The sequence below is a fragment of the Acanthochromis polyacanthus genome, chromosome 5 (genome assembly GCF_021347895.1).
Source record: "Acanthochromis polyacanthus isolate Apoly-LR-REF ecotype Palm Island chromosome 5, KAUST_Apoly_ChrSc, whole genome shotgun sequence".
Lineage (NCBI taxonomy): Eukaryota > Metazoa > Chordata > Actinopteri > Pomacentridae > Acanthochromis > Acanthochromis polyacanthus.
The window spans coordinates 14,015,626-14,038,343 of NC_067117.1; the positions used below are offsets into that span (position 1 = coordinate 14,015,626).

Consider the following 22,718-nt stretch of genomic DNA (forward strand, 5'->3'; position numbering starts at 1 on the left):
CTAGCAGTTCCTTGTGATACTGGAACTAAATAAAATTAGATTTTAATTTTTTTGATAAACCAAAATTGCTGGAGATGACAGTAAAACTGGTGACAGAACACCTCCAAATGCAAACAAGGTTTATTTATTTTTATTTATTTGGGAAATTTCAAGACAGCTGTCGGAGAAATTGGGGGAAACACCAAAGTATAGGTCCTATGGGCTGGACAAAGTGGGAGCAAACCTGAAAGTTAGAAAATGTTTTGACTCCTGCACCAGGTGAGCAATTTTCACTGAAGTGACTGGGGATCATCTTGTAGTTTTCTAATCCTCCTGAATGGTGTCATAAAGCAAAATATTTTAAAAATGTAAAAGTTGTTCAGCAACAGATGCTCTTCACATGGCTAAGACTTCCATGGCTGAAGAAAGAGTTTTGCTGAGTAAAGATAGCACCTTTTTTTTTTTTTTTTTTGCTGCAGGTCAGGCCACCCTACCATTTGAGGGAATACAACAAAATCCCAAATATTCCTAGATTTTTGATGACATTCCTGATATTGTGGTCCTAATTCCATTTCCACTTTGTAATTCATTCTTTACTCCAATTTTTACTCAAGAAAATCCAGACATACAACAGCAGCTTGTCCACTCTTTATTATTCATGATGTTTTTTACACTAATATCATACAATCATATTATGACTGAGGAGAGAAGCTGTAAAGGGACATTTCTAAACGTGTCTCCTGTACAGACGGTGCTCGAAATGTGTGTTCAGTAAGGCGCTGCGCACACACACACACAGACACAGACACAGACACAGACACACACACACACACACACACACACACACACACACACACACACACACACACACACACTGATCAGCACTTGAAAGTACCAGTCATAATGTCCCTTTCATTATAAGGGTTGGTTCCCAATGATTACTATTACAACAGACACTCAGATGTCAAGATTTTCTTTCAGCCACGTTTTTTCTGCGGTTTAAATACTGTGATATTGCTTTTACACCGACCTTGAATTTACTGCTATCAGGACAACTAAACAAATGCTGACTTCTGCTGCAGTCTTTGTGAAAAAAGTGCATTTATCACATTCATTATTACTTTTTGTTACATTTACTGCTAAAACTGTTAAGACGCTGATATATTTCTATACTTCACATGAATTAAAAACTATTGTCAGAATGGTTTGGTTACACAAGATTATTTACAGACTTGAACAAAACAGAGACCTCTACATGCTACACTCTCAGCAGGAAGTACCCGGCTCACAGAAACTAAAACAACACAAGAAACAAAACGAGACTTAAAACGTTTGTAGCCACACTAGCAGTCCTGAGGAAACAGCACTTCGAAGGGTGAATAATTGGAACAACTTATTGCTGTTAGATCTGCCACTAGAGGGCAAAATGGAGTAAAGTTGGGCCTGAAGGGGGCACCAGGAGGAAGATTACATCAGGCTCAGCTGCACATTTCACAGGTTTGCTTCAGATGAAATGCAACATGAATGTTAGAGAATTTACACACTTTCCTATAATATTAATGCACGACTCATGCAGGTGTCTTTATACGCAAATGTAAATACATTCATGCAAGTTGGTCATATTTGAACCTTAAAAAACAAATGTGGCTATACTGATGATACACCTCCTTAGTCCTGGAAAAGTTACTCAAATGTCATCAATTACACATTATCAAATGAAAAAGCTACTAAATTCATTCATGAATTACTCAGATGTTGGTAGAGGAAATGCTTTGTTAATCTTTATGTGATCAATACTTTGTTGGATGTTTTTGCAATAAAGCATATTACTTATAGTCAGAAATTATTAATGCAATCCTATTAGTGGTAGAGTATTGGGACCATCTTGATCTTCTGAGGACAGAAATGAGCCATTTTCCTTTGTTTGAGATGTACTTATATAGATATTAACTAGTCGCTCAGATACTTAGTTGTTTTCATCGGCAATGTTTTATAATAGGCCAATCACATAACCCTGCGTGTAAGTACTGTCCAGTCAGTAATGCCTTATGTAATAAAGAAAGAGGCTTATAAGAATATTTCTACTAATATTTTCAGCAGACCCAGGTTTGTACTTTTGTGTTTTCTGTTACTTGAAGAATAAAACTCAGCCGATTAACTAGTGATGTTTGTTTATGTCACTGATTGGGTTCCTGCACACCTAGAGCCTCTGCTCTTAGCCTCAGCTGCTCTCAACATGACTTGTTTTTCAGCCTTAGCTATTTACAAAGTCAGCTGCTCTCCAACTCATAAAAAAGTGCATCATGTTAGCTTGCCAGTGCACGCATCATCTTTCAAATCTGGATTGTTTAGCATGAAGTACTTCGGCTTTCAAAAGGGATGTGTTTATTAGCATATAACTGAGGTTAATTGTAATACTATGCCGTCATGGACGAGTGCAAAACGGCATCTTTGACAGTATCTAGTGTTAAACTGATAGTGTGGCTAGAAACAAGTGGACCAGTAAACCTGAAGCAGAGACGTCACCTGACACGAGACGCAGCGGCTGCTCACACAAGACGACACTGAGACCACACTTCATCTCCTCCTCACAGCAGCATCGTCACGTCCCACAACAAAACCGGCTACACAGACTCCAAAACAGAAAATTCTTAAAATATACAGTCCCAATAAGCGTCACACAAGATGAAAATATACACTATATATACTGATCACTTGTAAAAGATAAACCTTTGTTGTTCGTCTTCACACCTACATAACAGCAAATATACAGGAATATAAATATAGTCCATTTAAACTTTAACACCATGGCTTTGAGTACTGTGATAAAAAAATAAGTAAAGGTATCACTTTCCATATAACAGGAATGTAAATGTGCTCAGTTTGAACTTGTAGACACGTCTCCGCAACTATTCACCTTCAGTGTGTGCAAAAAAATGAAACATGTTCATGTCAAGATTTCTTTGTTCAGAGGTTTGAGTTCAGTTTAATGGAAGTCAAAGACCATCAGCACAAAGGAACCTCCGTTTTAATCGAGTTAATGTCACTGTTTGCCTTAAATACACTTCAAGAGGTTTAGTGTTTGACAAATATACAGCAAACAGTGAATGTGTGCATGTATGTTTCTGTTTGTGCATCAGTCTAAGGCGTTCAGATGTGCATACTATCACATTAGAGGTTACATGATTTTATATAATTTTGCTCTTACAGATTTTAAATCTTTCATCCATTGCTGATATTTCTACTTTATGTTCATCATGTTTTGGTTCACAGTGAACATAGTTTGTGCATTTTGGTTTGTGCTCCAATAAACATTTATATATATTGCTTAATTAGGGCATAAAGTATCTTACTACAGCAGTTAATTTGAATTTCACATGTGAGCCAGTAATTCTTTTGTGCACAAGAAGCTTCTCTTTTGTGCTTTTCTTGTATTATTTTCATAGGATGAAAGTAAAAACTGCACAAACGAACAAACAAACTGGCCATTTGCATGAATCCACATTAACAAACTGTGCTTCCTGTCTCTGATCTTTGTGGTTCAGGACTATAAACCTGGACTAGTTTTCAAGTGTTTTGTTATTTACTTTTTACTCTTTGGTGAAACTGAAATTAGTGATTTTCTACAGCACAAGTTGTGTGTAATGGATGATGACACTGTGGTTTTAAACGGCGGGTAACAAAAACTATATAATCCTATATTACATTACTACACTGTACATCGCTGTTTTTACAGAATGAACATTAAGGACTACGCACAAAATACAGCAGGAGGTTGACTTGAGGTCTGAATGGAACATAACGGGTGTCTTTAGAGCAGCCTTCAGCATATTTTACATTACAGAGAGTCCCATGAAACAAATCTACACGACAAGACGATCTTTTCTAGGTGATGTGTGTCTGTGCTCAACGTAGACGCACCACATAACAGAACATGACCTGGTCTGTGACTCCCAGTATTCCTACAGAGGGCGGCAACGGAAACACTGACAAATTTTAAATAATCACACTCCTAAACCTGCTGTGGTTTTCCACCTGTTCAGACACCAGGACCAAACCGACTCCTCTACATTCATTCTTTCAGATCCCCTGAACTGTGCACACAAACATGTGCATCACACTGTGAGGACTGTGTCTGCTGAGGATCCCTCTACTAAGGCAAAGAAAAGCAGATCACAGGACGTCGTCTACAGCACATAAACCTGATGACTTTAAATACACAGTAGATACAAATGTACAGTACGTAACTATTAACCTGATTCCAGTGTTTGATCAGGAGTGACTTTTGTCTTTTTTTTCCCTCCTGGTAATAACAAATATCTCCAAAGACTTATCTAGATGCTCTGAAACCTTCTGAAATCTTGTCAGGTGGTTCCTTGGTGTTATTTTGGGAAGCGTGTGCTCAGATAAAGTGGCTACATGTAGTTTTGTGGCGTTAACAGGGCAGTAGAGGGGATACTTGGTGCTACAGTGGCCCCCGGTGGAGGCTTTATGGCTGAAACGTAAACTGTACTACAGGGTGGGGGTCTGAGGGGTGTTTGTCAGAGTTGGAGAGCATTCAAGAGTCAGACTCTGGTGTGACAGGCGTGTCCGGTGTGCTCGGTGTGGTCGGGCTTATGGCAGCGTTTTGGTAGCTTGTACCATAGCAGCTGTTTGGTGACAGGGAGTTGGGGTCCGTGGGTTTGTTCCCTCCAGGGGTCAGGTAGGCTCTGCGTGCCGGCGCTACGGGGGCCTCGCCGGGTTTTGCGCCGAGTATGAATCTGGCCTCGTCCTGCTCCTCCAGGTTGGACATGTCTTTCATCATAGTTTTCCGGTAGGAGACAGACAGCTTGTTGGAGCCGTCGGACATCAAGTTGAAGTGGCGGGCGATGAAGACAACGGGCAGGGGAAGCATGGCCACGATGATAAGAGCGAAACACATGGCCAGAGCCCAGGGAGGGTAACTCTGGAAGCGTTCCTGAGCCTGAAAGGACAGAGAGGGGCTCAGTGAGGATGTGAAACTTGAAAAGAGACCTTCACCATGCAGTGCAGGCATGGTTTTTATTCTTACATACATAGGGACACACACATTGACCCGATCCCAATATCCATCCTAAACCTGACCACTAAGCCCTCAGGAGTTTATTAGAGCTCAAAATGTAGTAAAAAGAACATCTTTGAATTATACAAAGAAGCAAAAACTTCGATAGTGCCAGTGAGCAGCCAGATGCTGCCATTTACAAATAAACTCCCAAGTAGATTAGGTTCCTTCATCATTCAAGCCTGGTTTGTGTACATTTTATGAGCGGCAGGACAACATTTATACGTCACCAATTTTGCTCTGAACTAAACGCTGAAGATATGCAGACTCACAGAAAGGACACACAACAACATCAAAACGTCCACACCAAAGCTTTTGCGCACTTAGCAGGAAAGCACCTCAAAGTCTGCAAGTCTGTGTGTGTGGAGATTGGGACTGGGCTATAATCACAGACACAAGTGTTCATTTGGGACGCTGATAAAGTCTGATTGATTAATTGACTGATAAAAATGTGGGATGTGAAGTTCTTTTATGACTTTAATCAAATCTTAGCCAAAAATCATAACATCATAACATCTTCTAACTCAAATGTTTGATAAAAATGACTCGTTAACAACAACTACAGTAAGTAAATTAATAATAAAAAAAATATTGGAAAAAAAAAAACAGAAGCTATTGCTTACTCAACGGTGACCAACAGATGACAATTAAAAATGTACGTAGCAAAATACTTAAATTATGTAGAGACAACCCCATGTTTTTCAGTATTGGTAACACCTTGAGAGTAAAATGATTCCACGTCCTGTTCTGTTAGACTGCCCAGAAGACGTTTTTGAGTTTTCTCTGCTTGAAGCACAAAGGCTTAAATAAATGACAGATGTGAAAGCTGACTGACCAGCTCTTGAACCCAGGCGTTGTATCCTGGTGGGCTGACGGTCATCTCTATGACAGAGGCTGAGATGAGAACGATGAGACAGAGAGGGGAGACGTACTTCCACAGGTAGAAGTAGATTATACACGGCCGGAAACCCAACATGTCCTCCAGGTCCTGCATGAACCTGACAACCAGAGCAGCAAGAGAAAATACAGTGAGGCTGCTGAAACTTTGCACACATCTAACACCACTCCTCTGCTCGGACCGTTCCAGCTTTGAAAGTCTTACCTTTTAGTGCCGTATATCCAAGCGACAGACACATTTTCCAAGATGACTACTACTGTGAGTGGCAGACCAGCTGAATAGTCGTCAAACATGGTGACAAAGTAATTTCCTGAGCGCTGCACGAACAACAGGCCGCAGAAGAAAGCCACAATGCAGCAACCCACTGAAACGAACCCAGAGAAGAAGAAAAATAAAGTTTATCCAAAGGAAAAGATGGAGAAAAGTTCAGATTTGTATCTAACAGATGAGAAAATGGAAAATAAAATGGCCCTATACTCCAGTAAGTGGTTTTACTTCCTGTTGCTGTTTTGCATTTGGTACACTCAGAGCAATAACACAAAGCCTAATGCAGCCCATTCCCAGATGTGCTTTAATCCTTTTTAAGTGCTGAGTAAGGGGTTTAACTACTAATAGCATAGAGCCTGTCTGAGGGAGTCAGAGGGGAGACGCTGGTGAGTCGTACCTGTGAGAAGCTCCTTCTGAATTTTGTAAGCGTCAAGGACAGGCGTGGTGATGCCAGTCATGGTGCCAATCATGCTGCCCAGACCGAGGTTGATGAGCATGAAGAAGAACATGACGGACCAAAACGGAGACGCTGGGAAATGGGTCATGGCTTCAGTGAAGGCGATGAAGGCCAAACCGGTGCCCTGGACAGCCTGCAGAGAGAGAGCCAGAGGTGTGAAACACAGGACCTGCTGAGGATTCAGCTGCATCAGTAGTGTGACAAAGGCTCACCTTGTTGAGCTCGTCCACCAGGACACAAGGCTCCAGACCCAGCTGGGCGAAGCCGTCCTCTTTCACAGTCTTGATGACGCCGTACATCTCTGCGTAGTCTGATGTGGTGAGATGGGAAAAGTTCACATGTGGTGGAATAAGATCGTGACTGAGGACGTTGGAGTTGAGGTATCCCAGGATCTTCTCTGCATTCCTTCAGAACAGAAAGAGAATTAACTTAAAATATTACAGACATATAGATACACAAACATTACATTAAACAAATACAAACTTGTGCATGTTATTACAGTTACAATCAAATTATTAAACTCACTGAGGATCTCACAAGTTAAAGGTTTTTAAATAATGCAGAATTTGATGAGTCATGAAGAAGAGATGGTTAAATGAGTTGCAGGATGTTTTTTTTTCATAATTCACCAATGTCATAATTATTATTCTGCTTTCTAAATTGCTGTTTGTTTGTTTTTTATCTCAATTATATAAGGCTACCAAACTCCAGTACAACAGCAAGAAACAACTTTGCTTGCATCAGCTATGACACAAACATAAATCCTGCATATAGTATGGTAGTTTTTAAAAAAAAAAATCATCTGTATATAATGTTATCTGCAATTTTTGCACTGTGTTTTTTTTCTTATTTCTTCTTGCACTGCCTTTATACTTTTATACTTTTTCTTTGGAGCTGCTGTAACGGTGAACTTTCCCCACTGTGTGATCAGTAAAGTTTATCCTTATCCTTATCCTTGTAGCTGTTTAAAGAGAAAGAAGCTGTGACGTTACTTTATTACGTCGACAGGGCTGGTATTGGAGGACATTTTCTAAACAATCGTTTGGCAGCATCACACTCAAGTTAAAAACTGATGGCAGCGGTAGAACCATGCTGGGTGCAGCAGAAACAGCACAGTTGGTCTAATGGGAAGCAGACATTTACAACAAATGCTACGAAAAACCCTGCACTCCATTACTGACCAAAACATGCTTTAATATGCTCTGAGACTGAACAGGCCTGTGAAGTAATGGAAATATGTTTTATGGAGTGATGAGGCTACATTTCAACTATGGCTCATGGACCAGCAGTAAATCTGTCATAAGATGGGCAAGGCGTGTTTCAAGAAGAACATTTAGCGTTCAGTATGGAGGTGGGTCTGTGTTGTTATGAGGATCTTTTGTGCTGCAATAAATGGTAAACTTGACTTTCTGCCCTCACAGAAGAAGAAAGTGATGCTTTCAGAGTGTAATCTGTTGGTCGGTAATCAGTAGACTTTTGTGGTTCAGGAATCGTTCGTGGAACGTCCCTAAATGACCGTCTTACTCCCTAGATTTGGATCTCACTAAAAATCGTTGGTAGGATTTAAATAGAGTAGTGACAGCACTGACAAACTGAAAAATATTAGTGAACTGGAAGCTTTTGCAAATGAGGAAAAGATTAAGGCTTGAGCGAAACTAATGGAAACATTTATTGAAAAACCTAGGTCAAAGGGTATTTATTATTGAATATTGGCGGCTTTAATACTATCTGTAAGCTCAACACAACACTCTCAAAAATCACTCAGATATGCAGAAACATCCTTCCACTGCTTGTAGTTTATAGGACTTGTATGTGCAACAAAATGTGAACAACGCTGTTTTTTTCACAGCAAAGGGAGGTGTTGTCAACCTGAACTACCTGAGCTACCACTGTTTTCATTCATACAAAACAATCTGCTGGTCGTAAGTTATACATGAATGAGTAGTAAATCTATTGTATACTTAATGTAAAATTTGCAGTATCAGAAACTGTTTGCTCCCAGATTGTTTTCTTGCTGTTACATGCTTCCTCTGACTTGAACAATCAAAAAGAAAAAAAGCTTTCGCTGGTTTTCAACTTACTCGACGACACACTTTTCATTCATGATGTTGGCCTTGAAGCCCAGCACGGCAAAAACCACCAGCGTGGCCAAAATGGAAGTGAAGAAGTTGATGAAAGAGACGAGCACAGCGTCAAAATGACAGTTGTTGTCGATCTTATTGTAGCTGGAGAAGGCTATGACTCCTCCGAAGCCCAGACCCAGAGCGAAGAAGACCTGGGTGGCTGCCTCCCTCCACACCTGAGGCTCCAACATCTTCTCCAACTGAGATGGGAAGAGAGGAACTTGATCATTTGGTATCTGTTAGTATGGATGCTTGGTGTAAAAAAAAAAAAAAAATGAAGCACTTCTTTCAGTCTCACCTTGGGAGTAAACATATGTGCGATGCCGTCTACTGAACCCTTCAGCATCAAACCTCTGACCAGGAAGCAGAACAGCACCACGTAGGGGAACAGAGAACTGAAGTACATCACCTGTGAAAATAGAAAACACACAGTGAGGAGCAGGACACATTATTATGTTTTTCTCTTTTCCATTTCTCTCTCCACTGCGGTACCTTCCCAGACGAGGCGATTCCTTTAATGACGGCGAGGCAGACGATGATCCAGGCGACCAGCAGAGACAGGGTCATTTTGACGTTGAGCCCGCCACTCTCTGCGATGGTGCTGGTCGTGTTCAGAGTCTGACGGTACCAGAAATAGGTAGTAGCCGAGCTTTTGTCACACTCTGGCTCCACAACTGTACACCAAAGAGAGAGAATGTAAATTTATTAGGCAGAAAACCAAGTAAGCATAAAGAGCAGCGTTGGGAGGGTTAGTTTTAAAATGTTTGTCACTACAGATAACAGAATCTGTACGCATAAATACCATGTATTTTGTTCGGTTACTCAAAATGAGTCATGTATTTTAAATATGTCAGATTACTTCAGCATTGTCTTACATTAGCATTTATGTATGTATTTACACAGTGCTGCTACCTAAAGCAGAATGAACACAGGAGTCAGTGGTGACTGGCAAAACCCAGGACCCAGTTTCTCCTTGAAATTTTAATTTCCACTGCGTTAAGTTCATGTAAGAACAAGAAGACAAGATGAAAATAAAACATGTGAATTTGCAGCTCCTTAGAGGATTTTGTTTTCACTTTGGTGCAACAAATGAAAAAAAAAAAAACAGCACCAGAAAAAGCAATTTTTACATTAACTGTTTTTTCACAGCAAAAAACACATTAAAAAAATATTAATAACAATAACGCTTTGGCGAAACTAGCTCTACTATCAAAAGACTGAAGGCATCTTTAGGGTACTGGATAGAAATAACTGACCAAAAATACGGTACACATCTTGCATGTTGTAAATCGGCAGATCTGCACTTGCTTTTCTGTTTGTTACACATATGTGATTACCCACCTTGTTATAGATTTTAGGAAAGGAACTGTATTCTGATTACCACCTTCACTGATCAGCCACAACATTAAAACCATCATCTCTGGGAAACCTTGGGTCCTGCCATTCATGTGAATATACAACTTGAACCACCAACCTGAACAATCCAACAACATCCTCCCCACCCAGACAACACTTCGGCCTCTGTAGTATCTGATCTGAGATATATGCTGAGATATATGTTGCTTATTAGAATAAGATGTGGTCTTCTGCTGAAGGAAGTCATGGCTGTGATTAGAGTGGGAGTCATTATGTCCAGGTAATGATAATTGTTCTTTGGGGCCCTCATGGCTCTATGCGTGTCTTAATGATTGGAGGTTGTTCTGTAGGGTCTTGTTCCATGACCAGATGTCTTCTAATTAGGAAACATATGTTGTGACCTCATACTTGCCCAAAACATATAAATATGATCTCTGATTGCTGTTTGGAGAAGTTCATTTGGCCGGATCCTCCAAGGCAGTCTGTCTGTCTGTTTGATGCTGTTCTTCCTTATAATAGTTATTATTTATTTATTTATTTATTATTTATTTATTTATTATATTTAAGCAACAGTGTCACCGGACATTTATTCAACATTTGCACATCTTCGAATGACTAAGAGAAACTACAACTCCTCCTAAAGCCAAGATCCCAACGTAATGAAGTATCCATGAGCTGTGCTGGATCAAGACTCAATCACAGAAGTTCCAAGCTATAGCAGCCAAAGGATCTGCTGCCAGTGTCCTCATGTCAGAAACCAAAAAACACCAGAATCCAGGACTCCACAGGTCAGAGCAGGTTTAGCAGCATGAAGACCACCTACACAATTTTAGGCAGGTGGTTTTAATGGTGTGGCTGATCGGTGTAAGTGTAGCTAAAAACATTTACTTATATTGTGTTTTCTAAATATGTAACTCTGCTTTTCCTCCAAACACTGTGAAAATGCAGCAGGGATGCTTTGCTGCTGCAGAGAGGAGGTTTAGGAAGGCAGCAGGAGAAATATAATGAGACCAAGGGTGTTAGCTCAGAGTCAATATCTCAATTCTCGATTGGTTTTACACCTCTCAGACATAAGTGAGCAGCACAAGGTCATCTGTGTACTTGGTATGCAAAGCATGAACCTCCAATTCACAACTCTTGAGATTATTTCCTGTCCACGCACAGTATATTCTCTTGCTGCCTTGGAGAAATGATATATAGTGTGTGCAGCTGAAATTAGAGTCAGCAGTGTGATGATTCTCCATATACTGATACAGGCTGGTGCAGATTCATTTATGCAGAGACACAAACAGGTGCAGCAGAAGCAACCCTTTACAGATGAATTTAAATGAGATAAATTCAAGATGTCTGCTGCTGAATGCGTTGTTAATTGTGCTTGGTGTGTTTAGTTTCATGGCACTCTGTCTGTCACACTGGATACTGATCTGTGAGAGGCAGACGTAGTGCAACATTTTACATTGTGCTGCTGTCCTTCAGCATTAGCGTCCTTCAGTCTGGATCTGTGCCTCAGCCTCGCTGAGTCATACACATGCTGAGTGTTTCTTGGCTGCCCTGGGGGTTACGTTATTATCACCACTAATCGAATAAACTCCAGAGGGTTTTAATCTGGATTATGTCAGCGAAGTCATGACAGAAAGTTGTAAGTGAGTGAGGACAGTTCATCAGGTGTTGTCGACAAACACAGGGCTCCATGTAATCCTATAGTTTGTAGCATGGCAGCACAATGAGGTGTACTTGGAGAACCGTATACATTCTGCTATGTTTGACCTAATCAATGACACAAATGGATTTTATTACAAACGTAACAAAGCTGAACATGTAAATGCTCTTGATATCTACTGACATTTGACTTAACAAGCTGGGTAAAAATGAAAACCAAAGTGGATTTATAAACCACTTAGTGGCTCAATGAGAAAATACATTTCATGTGTCCTTGCAGAATAAACCCAGTATCACCCTTTAGATTGAGTCTGTATTTAGCTTCTATGCTGCAAGCAGGAACTAACTCTTTTATGATTTTTTATGCACATGTTTCTTTCTCCATTTTCAAATCTCTAAAACAGTGAAAACTGTCCTGTTTTCTTGTGCTGGTGACTAACTCCGACTTGTGGTACTTTGCAATATGCACGTACTACTTCATCTGTGGTGATCAGAGTAATTATGTTCTTTTATTACAGTGCAATCTCTTTGTTAACATATTTTTTGTAACACCTCTGTGTTCTTTTTCATCAATACCACTAATTCCATAAACTGCTAAACCGCCTTTCTTGTACTTTAACAATGACAATAAAGATCTATTTTATTCTGTTCTGCTGTTCTTTCATTTCTTTAATTACATTTTGGGACAACTTGCTCCTGCACAAAAACTGTTATTCTTGTTGATTTGCAGCCATTGTAGCAGCATGGCTCCATAGATGATGCTGCCATTCAGTCTTGCTGGCAGGAAGTAAATTTTGAAATTTAAAGCCCCCAGAATCTAGCTGACTTCAATAATCCACTGACTTCTCTACTTACACCACCAAATGATTAACTTTATATTCCAATACTTTCTCTTCATTATGTATAAATTTTGGATATAATGTCACTCACTGGCAAGTGTCCCATTCTTTCTGATTGGGCAGTCGCTCCATGGTAGAGGATACTGGAAGGACTGGAAGAAATAAAAGATGCTCCAGCCGATGATCACATTATAGTAGAGACCCACAAAGCCACACACCTGCATAGATAAACAGATAGATGGATAGATAGATAGATAGATAGATAGATAGATAGATAGACAGACAGACAGATAGATAGACTTATGGTTAGCATTTTGTTTGTTGAAATTTTCCTGTACTCACTCTGCTATGAGACGAAAATAACCGGCCTGCTTTAAAGAAAATACAAATATATGATGTTATATATTCCAACATTTCATCACATCTGTACAGAGTGAGAAAAGCATGCAAATGAGGCTGCATGCTTTGTGCATGTCCCATGTTGCTGTCAGTCTTCTGAGCAGTCTTGCCAGCAAGGACATTCAGAAGCTAAATAAGGTTGGAGAAAGCATGAATAATTAAAGTGCTCTCTTTTCAACAGTGATCATCTATGAGATATTTATAGCTACTTCTGCGCCCGCCACACAACTCCGAAGAAAGGCTACCTTTCACTCTCAAACACGTCAATACCTCCAAGAAACCCAAGAGAGACTGAATAACATGAAGGCTCTGCGGTGACTCACGCTGTGACTTCATCCCTTTGAAAGGATAAAATTGCATAGATAGATAGATAGATAGATAGATAGATAGATAGATAGATAGATAGATAGATAGATAGATAGATAGATAGATAGATAGATAGATAGATAGATAGATAGATAGATAGATAGATAGATAGATAGATAGATAGATAGATAGATAGATAGATAGATACTCAACATGTTTGCTCATGCAGAAAGGAAGGCCCCTTCATAAATCACATAGACAGAGAATTGGCTTCTATTTTCTTTTTTAAGCTGCACATTCAGCAGATGTGTTTCTGTTGGACTACAAGTTTTCACAGCTGTTCCCTCATTTACAACCTCCCTGACTCTTATTAAAGGACTCACACTTTTTCTCTCCTCAAACTGCAGCTCCAAGGTGCCTTTAAAGACTTAAACAGCTATGCTAAAGGAAGTATTACCCAGGGTGTATTTGGGACTTTCAGCTATAACGATGAAGGATGATGATGAGTTATACTGATTAAAATAAAAAAAGAAAGAAAAACACCATCCTTACCATCAGACTTGACATCCCTATCCCACCCAGACGAGGACAGACGTAGTTCCAGACCCCGATGCTCCCACGTCGGATCTTCTGACCCACAGCCAGCTCCAAGAAGAAGAGAGGGATGCCGATGATGAGGAGGAGGATGAAGTAGGGAACCAGATAGGCACCTGAAAAAGAGAGAGACCTGATGAGCCAGGTGTTTATGGTAAATGTGCCACTTTTCAGTTGGAAAACTAATGCAAAATCTGAGCTGGTACACTGGGGATTAAAGAATGAACATATTTTTTAGGACACACCATTTACATTTTTACCCATTTACTTTAAACACTGTATTTTTCTTACTTTATTGTGAGCCATTTTTCACAGTTTGATATTGCTATATATATCTTAATTGTATTTAATTTGCCTGTTTCGATGTCACACTTAAGGGAAATTTTAAAAAAATAAGTTCAAAGAAATTACCAGACGACCATATGCAATGAAACAGATCTGCTAAATTCGTAAATATGTTGTTAAATAATTTGTTTACGAATTACAGTAAACTGTGTTCTGGCTGTAGTCTGTGGCCCTGTATGTTTTATACTAGTTTTAACATTTTTCAACCACAAATGACACAAGAGTTGAATCTGGATGTATTAGACTATCAGCTCACACTGTGTTTGTGCTCATTCTATGTCAATGGGTTGCAGATAGAACATGGTTTCCTTCTGTATCAACATCTGCCTTAATACCAGCAACATTTATATTTTCGCAGAAGTTTTACTGGCAAAATGTGAATTCAGTGAGATAACTCCATTGATAAATACTCTATGAAGTTTAGTATATCATTGATGGAGGTCTAAATTTGTCCCCTTTGGAGCTTAATCCATAGAGGAATAATCAGGAAGCAACTGTGTTTTATGTGCAAAGGGTGAGTCATCATCCCGGATAGAAAGACTTATAGCAGGGAAACATGTACTATTAATACATCACAAGCAGGAATTACATTGAGTGGCGCACACATCTCAGAGTGGGTGGAGTAATGAGGCGGAGAGAGCAGAGGAGGCGAAAGGCTATATCAAGAAAGCTGGAATAAAGAGGAAGTTAAATGTGGTGAGGAGTTTGGGGCTTTTGCCAGGATCCTCAAATCAGCTTCACGCGAATCCACTCCATTGCATATTATTTAAACTGGAGTCAGCGTATAGACGTGATATATGACTGAGTCCCAGACATAAAGATGTGATAAAGGAGGAAGAATGATAGCGGATGTTAAAGGAGGGAAGAGAAAGGGGGAAAGAGGAAACGAGAGAGGAGCCCACACAGCGATAACTCCCAAACACCGCAGACCTTTAATGTGTCGGTAATTGGCTGCCAGACAGCAAATTACACAGAGAAAAATGGCTGCTTGCCAGGTCACATAACCTGACTAGTCTAGGAGAGGGACCACGGTTAGTAAATCCTGCCAATAGGCAATAAATCGGATGTATCTGTGCAGTAAATCATTCACACACAGTAAAGCTAAAAACACTTAGACGGATGGAAGCAACAGCACAGCGATAATTTCATGGTAACAAGGATTTTCCTGTACAGCGAACACAAGTTTATACACCTCCACTTGCATGCATACATCCCAGTCTAAAATAAAACCTCATCACTATACAGTTCCATTCATATTTTATGGAGCTCCTTTCTGTTTACCAGAGTATCAGTGGAGCTTGGCCTGCTCTCCCGGCTGTAGTAATCAATAGTGCAGCTATATTTAGACGTGGCTTCTTTCTGCACAATACAGCTGCTCTCTTAGTGATTCTGGACTGAATAGAAGTGTTATGTTGTTTCTGATGGTTGAGGTCACTCAGGTCACTAAGAGCGAACAGCCTTCAGACTCTTTGACTTCTTTTGACAAAGAGGATGCTAAGATAATATACAACATGTGTAAATCAACATGTTTGTCTGACAAAGCCTTGTTTATAATAGGGTACGAAAATCAATATAACAGTGTAAAAAAGAATATTTTAATACTATCTATCTATCTATCTATCTATCTATCTATCTATCTATCTATCTATCTATCTATCTATCTATCTATCTATCTATCTATCTATCTATCTATCTATCTATCTATCTATCTATCTATCCATGGAAAATAAACAGGAAATCATAAAAATCATGTGAGAAAAACATTTCATTTGACCAGTTCCAGCATTGGTTTGAATGACAGAATATTAAGAAGCAATAATATATATGAATCTGGTATTTGAAAATGGATAAATGACAACAAATAGTTGAAATGTCCTACTCAAGGTTCTGTATTTGATTTGGGGTACAACTTTCATACAGCACTGTAAGTAAAACTGGGAAAACTAACAAAAAGCTTAAATTATTTTTTACTAGGAAGGCAATGTTGTTGGATCTGACCTTTCATCAAACAAGAAGCTGAGGACAAGTTCAGATTGGATTGTTGGGAAAAGTGCTATTAGTCAGATTACTCTTGCATGTTGTTGTTGTTAACATGTCCACATGATGTTTCTTTAAACGACGGAAGACACATAATGAGCAAAAAAAGCAGTTAGCACCACTGCTGAGCAACAAAACAAGGATTCAGACAGCCACCATCTCATACTTTATAAACCTGAGGAACAAGTGTGGGACTTTCTGCATCATAATTCCTAAAGATTTGTTTGTCGTTTTAATATGTGTAAATGAATTACTCAAATATTATGACTTGTCATTGTGTAGCACAAAGCAGTTTTACAGTGGTTGAGCAGAGTTGTAGGTGAGCTGGTGAGCTTGAACTTGTAGTATCTGATCTGATGTGCTGTTAGACATGTGATTCTCATGACTTGAGACAAGTGATGTTGGTGTTGCTAGGCATGTGCTATATGTCAGAATGTTGCTAGGCATGTGCTATATGTCAGAATGGAGTGTATCTTCTTGTTGAAAGAACTCAGTGTTGTATTAGTAGTTCCTGTGTCTAGGGAATTATCCTATGGATTTCGCCACAGGGTTTATCAATGAGGCTCTTGTTTTTTGGTCTTCTGATACAAATCACATGTTGTGACAATGGATCCACTTGTATAAAACATATAAAAGTGACCTCCGTATACTGTTCAGGGAGATTCATTTGGCCGGATCCTCCCAGACAGTCTCTCTGTCTGATCGATGCTGTTCTTCCTTATAATAAACTTATTATTAAGCAAGTCAGTGTCATGGACTTTTCTCCTTCACCTGCACATCACGGACATCAGAGAGAAACCACGACAAACTGCAGCAAACAGTGGAAGGCTGGATGAAGAAACAGATGGGACTTCATAGATCCGTATATCATAAAGGAGGCGATGGTGTAGAGTTACATCTAAGCCATTTTGAGGCAAGAATCGATCATTTTCAAGAAATAATGCAACACAGAACTCTGCAACTTTACAACAGTTTTAACTATTCAGTGCTATTGGAACACTACCTAAGCATGTTTTCCTTTTTATTATTACTATTTTCCGGCCATTTTTGCACTTAGCAAGGAGCAGTTGAGAAGTGGCAGGAAAGGTGGATGAACAAAGAGAAGGGAAATGACAAACAGTAAATCATGTCATGGCCACTGACTTTTAGCTATAGTTTATGGGTCTCCTGCTTAACTAGGTGAACTACCTGCATGCTGAAGTATGTTTTCTAATAATCATAGACAAAAAAAATCCCATCTTTCACACTATCCAACAGTGATGTCATGGTGTACTGACACACCCTGGAAGAGAGGTTAAATACTGGAGGTCAGCAAAAACAAGATAAGTAACTGTAAATGTTTCAGTCTGTTTATAGAGAATACATTTAAAGTTAGCTATGGAACCGCTTCATCGTGATCATATTTGGTGACTTCCACACACATTAAATATGGCGTTGCTATGTGGGTTTTATCCAGCTAATCAGCGAAGATCACTGTACGTTACAGCACACTACATCGTGGCATCTGATCAATCAGCAGAGGCCTGGAACATATTCAACTTCATCTTTTCTCTGAAGTTGGAAAAAGATAGACTTGGTCATCATCTAAATTTGTAATCGAAATGTCAAAACTAACCATGGTTAGTTGACGAAACTGACACATTTTACAGTTGATTAGTTGTGCTAAGTGATGATATATACATTTCTTGGAATGTTTTTTTAAACCACTAATGGTCAAGGAACCATATATGGTAAGTTCACTGGCCTTGATTTTTAAAAATGTCACAAAAGTAAAAAAGTCTTGCCATGTCCTCCAATAACACTCTATAGTTGAACTTTTGAATTTCAAAGTATTTCAATGAGTTCCCTTAAAAGGGTTAAGCTGTAAACATATTTTATATCATGATGACATCATTTCTGGCTTAAGTCCTTCTTGGTGACCTAGAGACACTATCTAAATCCATGGTTGTGTGTCAGTTTCTAACACCATGATTTGCAAAAACGAATCAAAATAAAAGGAGCTGAACACTAAAATCTATTCATTTCAACAGTAAACATTAGATTCACCAGCTCAGACTGCATGGAATACTGTCTCTCCAACTCACCTCCTCCATTCTTTTGGCACAGGTAGGGGAAGCGCCATACGTTCCCCAGCCCCACAGAGAAGCCCACCTGGGCCAGGATGTACTGCAGTTTGCTGTTCCAGGCGGGTCGTCCATCGCTTTCAGGCACCTCTATCTGCGGGACTTTCTTCCCCGCGGCCCCTCCGACGTTCAGGGAGCTGTTCTTGTAGTCGAGCGGCTCCTCGTGTGCGAGCAGGTCGGCCACCGACTCTGTGACGTGCTCATGGCTCTGCTCGCGCTGCGTCACCTTGCTGTTCTTAGGCATCAGGGAGGCTGGGGGTCAGGATGGGGGGCGGGGGTGGAGAGAGAAAGCAAAAGAAATAGAGAAACCGGTGCAAATAGAAAGAAGTGGCAGAGGCAAAGAATGGAGAAGGGATGAGCAGCTGTGAGGGCAATGCTGAAGAGTGACAGCTGGATTCCAGTTCTTGGCCTCGGTCCTGCATCAGAAAAAAAACACAGAAGGGTCAAAGTGACAATTCAAGGACATTGTCACAGCTAAAAGGCTATAATTTTCTATTATTGGGCAAAAATCCTGTTATTAGTGCTCATTTTAGATAAAACAATGCCAGGTTTAATAAGTGTCATTTGATGTGCAGCAATTTGATGCTTCCTTCCTGGCTGTGGTCCTTAAATAACACTTCACACAGTTACTGACACAATTATTCCTCCATTTAGTGCTTGGTTAGGCTCATAATAAGACACTGGATTGAAACACGCTATGTTTCTCCAGAGTCATGAAGTATGCCACCGTAAAGACAGGAGGCCATTTGTTACACCTGTGTGTTAACCTAACCCAGATATTTCAACAAAAACTCAGCAGGGATTTGACACAAAAAAAAAAAAAAAAACAACAACAACAAAAAAAAAACTCTCGCTGTGGCTCTTTGTCTCTCGTGCAGTGTTATTGGTCTCAAAAAATTCCCAATCCTGCAAATTGTTCTATTTAATTTCTCTTTTCTGCAAAGCTTAACTTTAGTGAAGCTTTTTCCCTGTAAATCCCCTAATCCTCTGAAGCCTCGCAGCAACATCCATCCCCACCCCTCTCTCGGCCAGTGGTTGGTTCAACCCAAACGTAATGGAGGAAGTGAACATGATGCTTTGGATGAAGTGCCGTCATGTGTTCTCCTGATCCACATCACAAGCCCCTGTGCAGGCTCATTACTTATTGAGTGAGCCGTTTCTCCACTATAAAAAAAAAAACCTGCTGTCCAAATGAAATGCAAACTCCAAAGCGTGTGGTATATTTAAAGAGAAAAAACAAAGAGAGAATAAAAAGGAGTGAACTAAGGCAAAGATTAGCTCACAATTCTTTATCACTAGTGGCTGATGATGGCTAAAATGTATGGTTTAAAGAATCAGAACAACACCAAAGCTGAATGAAGATGCTGCGTCTCTCATGTGATGTAACAGCTGTGAAGAGCACGAGACTTCGCCGTCACACCGCTCGATGCTTACATCAGCCTGAAACAAGCTTCCTCAGTATCAGCAGATTCCCCACAAACACCTTAAATGGGCCACAAACCCTCTTAGAATTCCTGCTGCTCACAAGAAAACTACAAGCTCACGATGTGCTTTTGCATTCCTTTAAAAAAAAAATGTTCATCCCCCCAACAGATTTCCTCCTCTGTGCATGTCAAGATGAGCCTATGATGCAATAATCCACCCACAGCCATTCACAAGTCTTCATAATCCTGTGTGCATTAACTGTAAAAAGCCCCTGCTTTTCTGTCTTGTCATTCAATCCCAGCCTACAGTGTACAAGACACGTAATATCAATCAGTGCCTGCATCATGAAGCCAACGCAGAAAAAATAAAAACACATCAACTCACCCAACCAATAATCCTGTTGGAAAAAAAAAATCAACACACAGTTCAGATGACCCCAGCGAGCGCTCAGAGGATCTGTCTGGGTGGAGCAGGATCACACTACAGTAAAGGCATGTTTTCTAGGCTGGAAAAAGCCTTTAGGTAAGACCTGGTATGCTAGCTTACTCTCAGGTCATCACAGCTTTGTCCTTGGAAGATCTACACTCTCAGTTAAAATAACCACCAATAAAGCGGGTAAATATCTGCCTGATCTTTGCATATTTAGCCTTTTCCCTGGACCATTCAGTGATCTGCCTCATCCCAACAGGGGATGGATGTCAAATATCATCAGTAAAGCCAACTATACATCCCCTGTACCAGAACCACATAAATGACTCATTCTGACCAAGTTTCGTGGTGCAATAATGAGTATTTTTCTGTATTAGAACAAAACTTTTCTCAGGAAAAATGCACTGTCATCTGCAGAAAAGCAGTTTGCCGTCTATGTAAGGAGCTGTCTTCTTTTGTGAATCAGTGTTGTTGTACACAATGTGTGGGTTTACCAAGATTAGAACAGTAGTTTATCATTCATTCTTTTAGGTAATGGGATGATTATTTTGCAAAATCATCTCATAATATCTGATCAACAGTTGAAAACCCAAAGAAATCCAGTTTGTTATCCTATATAAGGAAGAAAAGCAGCCAATCAAAGGCTGAGACAATGACATTGGTAATATTTGGTGTTTTCTAGAAAAATGATTGAAAGAAATATAAAGATATTTGCAGATTCACAAAGAAATTACAGCTCAAAAAGTAACAAAGTGCTTTGAACATAACTGAGTCTGTTTTTTACACTTAAACAACTCTTCACTAGTGTTAGGCAAAAATATGTTTGTACAACTCCATCTTGGCACTTTTCATTCAGTTTGTCATTTTATAAATCACTTCTAGTAACAATAATCCCAGCTGTCAGACACATCGCAAAATCGTAATCACTGTATTGTAAAAGTCACTGGACAGTGTTTAGTATCAGTTTCATATTTCTTACAGAAACAAAGTAGCTACAACATGTAAACTGAGGATACACAGCAGACTTTGCATGAGTCAACCTGAGCAATCGTTCCTGTTTAAATGCCAAGACATGTCCATTAATCAATTATTGATCCTGTGATTACCAGTGTGCTGTACAAGTCTCAGCCAGTTAGAGGGTAATCAGCTGTTTCACAAAGGAATTCTCAAGCTATTAAAAGTCTGAAGCAGTCCACTAATCTGACATTTACTGGCAGCCTATTAGGTCTCTGAACTTGGAGCGGAATAAACGTGAAGCATCAGCACAAAGGTCAATATGCAAAGTGCTTTAATTCCGAGAAAACTGACATACAAGCGAACAGAGCATCTCCTCCAGAATCAACAACCACAACACCGATCAGTGGGAGCAAAAACCAGGTGACACATCTGCTTCTGACGCTGATCTCGCCGCTGGATGCTCCTCATGACTGATGCGTCGACTTTTAAACAGAATCAAGGTCACACACGGTTATTTCCTGACCTCTGCCTAAACTGGAGCGCAGCTGACCCACGATGCACAATTCGAGACAACTTCTCACGATTCATGAGCAGAGTTTCAATGAATTTAAGAGGATGACAAATCAAACTCAAACTCTTTGAACTTCTACAGAAATAAACAGTCCAGGAGATGCTGTGGAGTGGAGGGACGACAGAAAACATAAAAATCTCTCTCACCGTGAGTCCTCTGCAGCGATCAGCAATATCCAAGGTTGGAGGTGAAGGCAGTTGTCAGAGAATATGTGTAGAGGGGCATGAATGCAGCCGCCGTGCAGCTCTCGTATGGCTGTGTTACTGACTGAGCGCTCTCAGGACGGTGGAGGAGGACGGAGCATCACATGCTGCGCTGCCTTCAATTGACATGCAGGGTGGAGAGTCCGGGGCGCACCGTGACGCACAAAGTGCCGCTCATTAAACACAATGACAAATGATCACCTGCCACTCTTTTCACTTGTTGTACGGGCGTCACAGCATCCCTGCGTGGAGGAGGAGGGACGCTGGGAGAGAAAAAGGGGGTCAAAACTGCGCGCGGATTTGTCAAGGTTATCCACTCCTACCTGAGGAAGTGATTGTCTGACGCAGATTTCGTCATTCGTTTGTCAATTGATAAAAAATTGAAGTCATTCAGCGCTGGCCCCTTGGGGGATAGTGGGGAAGGATGCGCAGAAAAACGGTGTATTTATTCAATACAGGACTCGGTTAAAGCTCGCTTTGGTGTTAAAACAGTGATGAAAATAGAAAAATAAAGTGGAGGACAGGTTAAGTGCTGATGTAATTGGATAGGTTCGTATGTTTATACATCTATAACACTGCTTTTGGATTTGTTCCTTCTGTCCAAACTGGCAGTCAGGAATGTCTTTGTGATGAGGAGAAAAGCCACAGTCTTTATTACAAGCAGCCAGAAT

General features: G+C 40.1%; 1 protein-coding gene across 2 annotated transcripts; it reads right to left on the reverse strand.

Moving 5' to 3' along the window:
• Positions 1-615: 615 nt before the first annotated feature.
• On the reverse strand, positions 616-22,401 carry LOC110957234 (sodium-dependent neutral amino acid transporter SLC6A17-like). 2 transcript variants are annotated; one of them, XM_022203143.2, is made up of 12 exons: positions 21,991-22,401; positions 18,424-18,714; positions 13,916-14,073; positions 12,750-12,876; positions 9,297-9,478; positions 9,103-9,213; positions 8,763-9,004; positions 6,894-7,086; positions 6,622-6,814; positions 6,162-6,321; positions 5,895-6,057; positions 616-4,942 (listed from the first exon to the last, which is right to left on the reverse strand). In XM_022203143.2, exons 2-12 carry the CDS (start codon positions 18,704-18,706, stop codon positions 4,538-4,540), a joined length of 2,217 nt encoding a protein of 738 aa, XP_022058835.1. In that variant the 5' UTR covers positions 18,707-18,714; positions 21,991-22,401; the 3' UTR covers positions 616-4,537. The 2 variants fall into 2 exon arrangements, with proteins under 2 accessions (XP_022058835.1, XP_051803796.1); XM_051947836.1 differs by having other exon boundaries at positions 18,424-18,878.
• Between the last annotated feature and the right edge of the window lie 317 nt (positions 22,402-22,718).